Source organism: Armigeres subalbatus, chromosome 3, assembly GCF_024139115.2.
Source record: "Armigeres subalbatus isolate Guangzhou_Male chromosome 3, GZ_Asu_2, whole genome shotgun sequence".
NCBI lineage: Eukaryota > Metazoa > Arthropoda > Insecta > Diptera > Culicidae > Armigeres > Armigeres subalbatus.
Genome location: NC_085141.1, coordinates 201,234,248 through 201,240,247, shown reverse-complemented (window position 1 = coordinate 201,240,247; position 6,000 = coordinate 201,234,248). Strand labels below are relative to the sequence as shown.

The 6,000-nt window shown below is 36.8% G+C and overlaps 1 protein-coding gene across 1 annotated transcript in view; it reads left to right on the top strand.

Moving 5' to 3' along the window:
• Window positions 1-4,593: 4,593 nt before the first annotated feature.
• The window catches only part of LOC134222239 (uncharacterized), a 41,185-nt gene continuing 39,778 nt past the window's right edge, over window positions 4,594-6,000 (top strand). The window contains exon 1 of the mRNA XM_062701381.1: window positions 4,594-4,654. Within this exon, the coding sequence (XP_062557365.1) occupies window positions 4,594-4,654 (61 nt within the window). The remainder of the gene's footprint in view (window positions 4,655-6,000) is intronic.

Below are 6,000 nucleotides of genomic sequence, written 5' to 3'. Positions count from 1 at the left end.
TTTCGAAAAAAATCAAAATTTAGTTTTTAATCCCAAATGTCCTGTAGATGCATGAAACTTCGATATTTGATACAGTAGTGCAAAAATTGGATGTCCAAAGTGATAAGGGGTATTTTTGAAAAATTTTGATGATTTTAGTGTCCTGGGGGATGCAAATCTCCCTGTATAGGGATACATCAAATTTCAAAAAAAATCGAAATTTAATTTTTGGTCTCAAATGTCCTGTAGATGCATGAAACTTCGATATTTGATGCCGTAGTGCAATAATTGGATGTCCAAAGTGATAAGGGGAATTTTTGAAAAATTTGAAATTTTGATGATTTTAGTGTTCTGGGGGATGCAAATCTCCCTGTATAGGGATACATCGAATTTCGAAAAAAAAATCGAAATTTAGTTTTTGGTCCCAAATGTCCTGTAGATGCATGAAACTTCAATATTTGATGCCGTAGTGTAATAATTGGATGTCCAAAGTGATAAGGGGAATTTTTAAAAAAATTGAAATTTTGATGATTTTAGTGTCATGGGGGATGCAAATCTCCCTGTAAACATACATATAATACATCAAATTTCGAAAAAAAATGAAATTTAGTTTTTGGTCCCAAATGTCCTGTAGATGCATGAAACTTCGATATTTGATGCCAATGGATGTCCAAAGTGATAAGGGGAATTTTTGATAAATTTGAAATTTTGATGATTTTAGTGTCCTGGGGGATGCAAATCTCCCTGTATAGGGATACATCATATTAAAAAAAAAATCGAAATTTAGTTTTTGGTCCCAAATGTCTTGTAGATGCATGAAACTTCGATATTTGATGCTCTAGTGCAATAATTGGATGTCCAAAGTAATAAGGGGAATTTTTGAAAAATTTGAAATTTTGATGATTTTAGTGTCATGGGGGATGCAAATCTCCCTGTATACATCGAATTTCGAAAAAAAAACCAAAATTTAGTTTTTGGTCCCAAATGTCCTGTAGATGCATGAAACTTCAATATTTGATGCCGTAGTGCAATATGTCCAAAGTGATAATGGGAATTTTTGAAAAATTTGAAATATTGATGATTTTAGTTTTCGGGGTGGGATGCAAATCTCCCTGTATAGGGATACATCAAATTTCGAAAAAAAATGAAATTTAGTTTTTGGTCCCAATAATCCTGTAGATGCATGAAACTTCAATATTTGATGCCGTAGTGCAATAATTGGATGTCCAAAGTGCTAAGGGAAATTTTTGAAAAATTTGAGATTTTGATGATTTTAGTCTTCTGGGGGATGGAAATCTCCCTGTATAGGGATACATCGAATTTCGAAAAAAAATCGAATTTTAGTTTTTGGTCCCAAATGTCCTGTAGATGCATGAAACTTTGATATTTGATGCCGTAGTGCAATAATTGGATGTACAAAGTGATAAGATGAATTTTTGAAAAAAATGAAATTTTGATGATTTTAGTGTCCTGGGGGATGCAAATCTCCCTGTCTAGGGATACATCAAATTTCGAAAAAAATCGAAATTTTGTTTTTGGTCCCAAATGTCCTGTAGATGCATGAAACTTTGATATTTGATGCCATAGTGCAGTAATTGGATGTCCAAAGTGATAAAGGGAATTTTTGAAAAATTTGAAATTTTGATGATGTCATCGGGGATGCAAATCTCCCTGTAAACATACATATAATACATCAAATTTCGAAAAAAAAATGAAATTTAGTTTTTGGTCCCAAATGTCCTGTAGATGCATGAAACTTCAATATTTGTTGCCTTAGTGTAATAATTGGATGTCCAAAGTGATAAGGGGAATTTTTGAAAAATTTGAAATTTTGATGATTTTATTGTTCTGTGGGATGCAAATCTCCCTGTATAGGGATACATCAAATTTCGAAAAAAAATCGAAATTTAGTTTTTGGTCCCAAATGTCCTGTAGATGCATGAAACTTTGATATTTGATGCCGTAGTGCAATAATTGGATGTCCAAAGTGATAAGGGGAATTTTTGAAAAATTTGAAATATTGATGATTTTAGTTTTCGGGGTGGGATGCAAATCTCCCTGTATAGGGATACATCAAATTTCGAAAAAAATCGAAATTTAGTTTTTGGTCCCAAATGCCCTGTAGATGCATGAAACTTCGATATTTGATGCTGTAGTGCAATAATTGGATGTCCAAAGTGATAAGGGGAATTTTTGAAAAATTTGAAATTTTGATGATTTTAGTGTCATGGGGGATGCAAATCTCCCTGTATACATACATATAATACATCAAATTTCGAAAAAAATTGAAATTTTGTTTTTGGTCCCAAATGTCCTGTAGTGTTCTGGGGGATGCAAATCTCCCTGTATAGGGTTACGTCAAATTCCGAAAAAAAATCGGAATTTAGTTTTTGGTCCCAAATGTCCTGTAGATGCATGAAACTTCGATATTTGATGCAGTAGTGCAATAATTGGATGTCTAAAATGATAAAGGGTATTTTTGAAAAATTTGAAATTTTGATGATTTTAGTGTCCTGGGGGATGCATATCTCCCTGTATAGGGATAAATCAAATTTAAAAAAAATCGAAATTTAGTTTTTGGTCCCAAATGTCCTGTAGATGCATGAAACTTCAATATTTGATGCCGTAGTGCAATAATTGGATGTCCAAAGTAATAAGGGGAATTTTTGAAAAATTGGAATTTTGATGATTTTAGTGTCATGAGGGATGCAAATCTACCTGTATACATCATAACTCCCGCGATCGTCATTGAGAACGGACGTAATTAATTACCCGCTTCTCAACCTAAGTAGTGAACCGCGAAGGCAGCGATAAATCGAATTGAACCAACGCTCAAATTACAAACCACGTATCGGCCCATACACCGCGAGTGACGAGTGAACAGTGAAAATCGCATAGCTGACAAAAGTGTGACAATGGGGACGCGCAGCGGGGGGTTGTTTCCCCCCGATCGTGCCAATCAAAATAGGTATGTGATATTGAAGAAAACAAATGGATCAATAACCGAGCACAGCATATTTCTCGTGACAAAGTCAATCGAGACATACTGCTGTTATGAAGATATTTGGCTAAACAGAAAAGACGGTTCGTTGACCGTAATTCTGAATGAGAAAAATGCAAGGAAATTAGTTGAAAACATGAAGGAATTGGCAGATGGAACACCGATCACCGTCAGCTGGGATACCAAACAGAATACGTCCCGCGCTGTCGTTGTCTGTCGGGAGCTCGCAATCGATACTGAAGACTATATAAGAACAAACCTAAGCACACAAGGTGTGACTGAAGTTAAACATATCAGCAGAATGAGCGACGATAAAAAAACGAAATTCAACACCGGAGTCGTGATCCTCACGTTCTCCCAGCCTTCACCGCCAGAAAAACTGAAAATTGGATACCGCGTCTGCAGAACCGAAAAGTACTACCCCGACCAACGCAATGCTACCGGTGTTACGAGTATCAGCACATTAGTAAATTTTGCAAAAAAGAAGAACGCTGCCGAACCTGCGGCGAAAAGGCACACCTGGAAAGTGATGAATGCTCGAAAGAAATAAAGTGCATAAACTGCGACGATAATCATATCTCGACCAGCAAGGCATGTCCAATTTTCAGGCAAGAGCAGCAAATAATCAAAACAAAAACGGATAAAAACATCTCATACACCGCAGCCCGGAAACAACTTATCAACAACAACGAGAAACCAAGTTACGCAAAAGTTACAGGCGATGTCCAAACCATCGTCGAAAATGCAAGAAAACAGTGGGAAAAGGAGCTGGAGGAGAAAATGAGCTTTATCTCGGAAAAAATGAAAGTTATTTCGGAACGAATGGAAGCGCTCAACGAAAAAGAAGCAAATATTAAAAACTGGTATAACTACCTCAAAGATAAAGAAAAGAATTTAAAGATCACTGAAGAGAAAATGCAAAAAGATATCGAAGAAATGAAAACGCACTGTGGCAAGCTAACAAACGAGCTGCAGAAAAAGGATGAATTAATAGAAAAATTAACAAAAAACATTGAGCCGCAGACCCAGAAAACGATCACAACTAAAGACAAACATGGAAAAAAAATTAAATGTGACAAACCGATCGAATCATCTCCCGACAGAGAAACCAGAGAAGGCACACCAAGAAGGAAAAGCAACCGAATAAACAACAAAAACAACAACAAACAAAGAAAAACAGATTCCTCAGACATGGAAACAGAGGAATTAAACGACGATAACTGATAATAACAACAATAAAATCAAATCTGAATATGACCACGCTTATACAATGGAACTGTAACGGTATACGGAGCAAACACGCAGAACTTCAACATCAGCCTCTTTTCCTGGCCATACAAGAAACCAGGACAAACCCAAAGACAGCTTTTAATATAAAAGGATACAACTCGATATTTGAGCATCGACCATCTGGTCAAGGAGGGGTAGCTATGCTTATAAAGAAGGGAATCCCTTTCACCCCAGTACAAATACAAACAGACCTGGAAATCATCGCTATAGAGGTAAATACACCCTTCAAAATGACAATCGCATCAATATACATTCCGCCAAATATTACATTGGACACTAAAGAATTTGACAAATTGCTATGCACTTTACCGAAGCCACTAATAATGGCCGGTGACTTAAATGCTCACCACGCGCAATGGGATTTGAAACACCAAGATTCCAGAGGTAAAGAAATTATCAAAATAATAGAAGACCATGGATTATTAACGCTAAATGATGGCCAAACAACCTTCATACACTCAGCCAAAAGAAACGATATGTACAGCACATCAGCAATCGATGTAACAATATGCAGCCCTGAACTAGCATCAAAATTAGATTGGACCATAATAAACGACCAGCATAGCAGCGATCATTTTCCCATTAAAATAGGAACTATTCAGGGCAATTGGCTGAACAAACCATAGCCCATACGGAAGATCGACTCCGCAGACTGGAAAAAATTCGAAGAGATTCTAGAAGATCAAATAAACCCAAATGAGGAATACTCAATAGAAGATCTGACTACTTACATCAGACATGCCGCACTAGCATCAATCCCAAGAACATCAGAAGTGGTATCAAAAAATCCGTACCCTGGTGGAATGACAACACCCGGGAAGCAGTGAAACAAAGGCGAAAATCTCTCAGAAAATTAAAAAACACACCTACTGACCACCCTGATTACCAAATGATCCACAACAACTTTTGTAAACACAGATACGAAGCAAGAAAATCATCGAAGAAGAGAAACAGAAATCGTGGAAAAAATTCGCTTCTGAGATAAATGAACACACAACACCAAAAGAAGTTTGGAACAAGATCAGAAGCATATCAGGAAAAAAAATCATCAGAAAACATCTGGACGATAACATCAGATAACAACAACATAACTGACCCTCAACAGATTGCGGAACACCTTGCCAAACACTTCACCAAAGAATCATCAGACAGCGCATACCCACTCACCTTCATTACTAAAAAGAATGCTGAAGAACAGCAGCCAATCAATTTCCCCACAGCAAGATATTCACTGTACAACAAAGAATTTACTTTGGAAGAGCTTATATACCATATGGACACACTGAAAGGATCCTCACCTGGTCCCAATGACATCCACAATCAAATGCTGAAAAGACTTCCACTATTTATCAAAAAGAAATTACTTGCATCATACAATAATATTTGGATCAATGGAATATTCCCCAACACCTGGAGAGAATCTCACCTAATCCCAATCCCTAAACCAGGAAAACACACAAACGATCCAAAAAATCTTCGACCCATATACCTAACAAGCTGTGTGATGAAACTTCTCGAAAGAATGGTCAATCGCAGACTAATGAACGAACTCGAAAATAAATCAGTCCTGGGACCTAATCAATTCGCTTTCCGGAAAGGAAAACAAACAACTGATCCCCTTACAGAGATAGAAGACATATGCACCCAAGCCATAAATGAGAAAAAACACGCAGAACTTCTTTTCCTGGACTTAGAAAAGGCATACGACAGAACCTGGCGCTATCTGATAC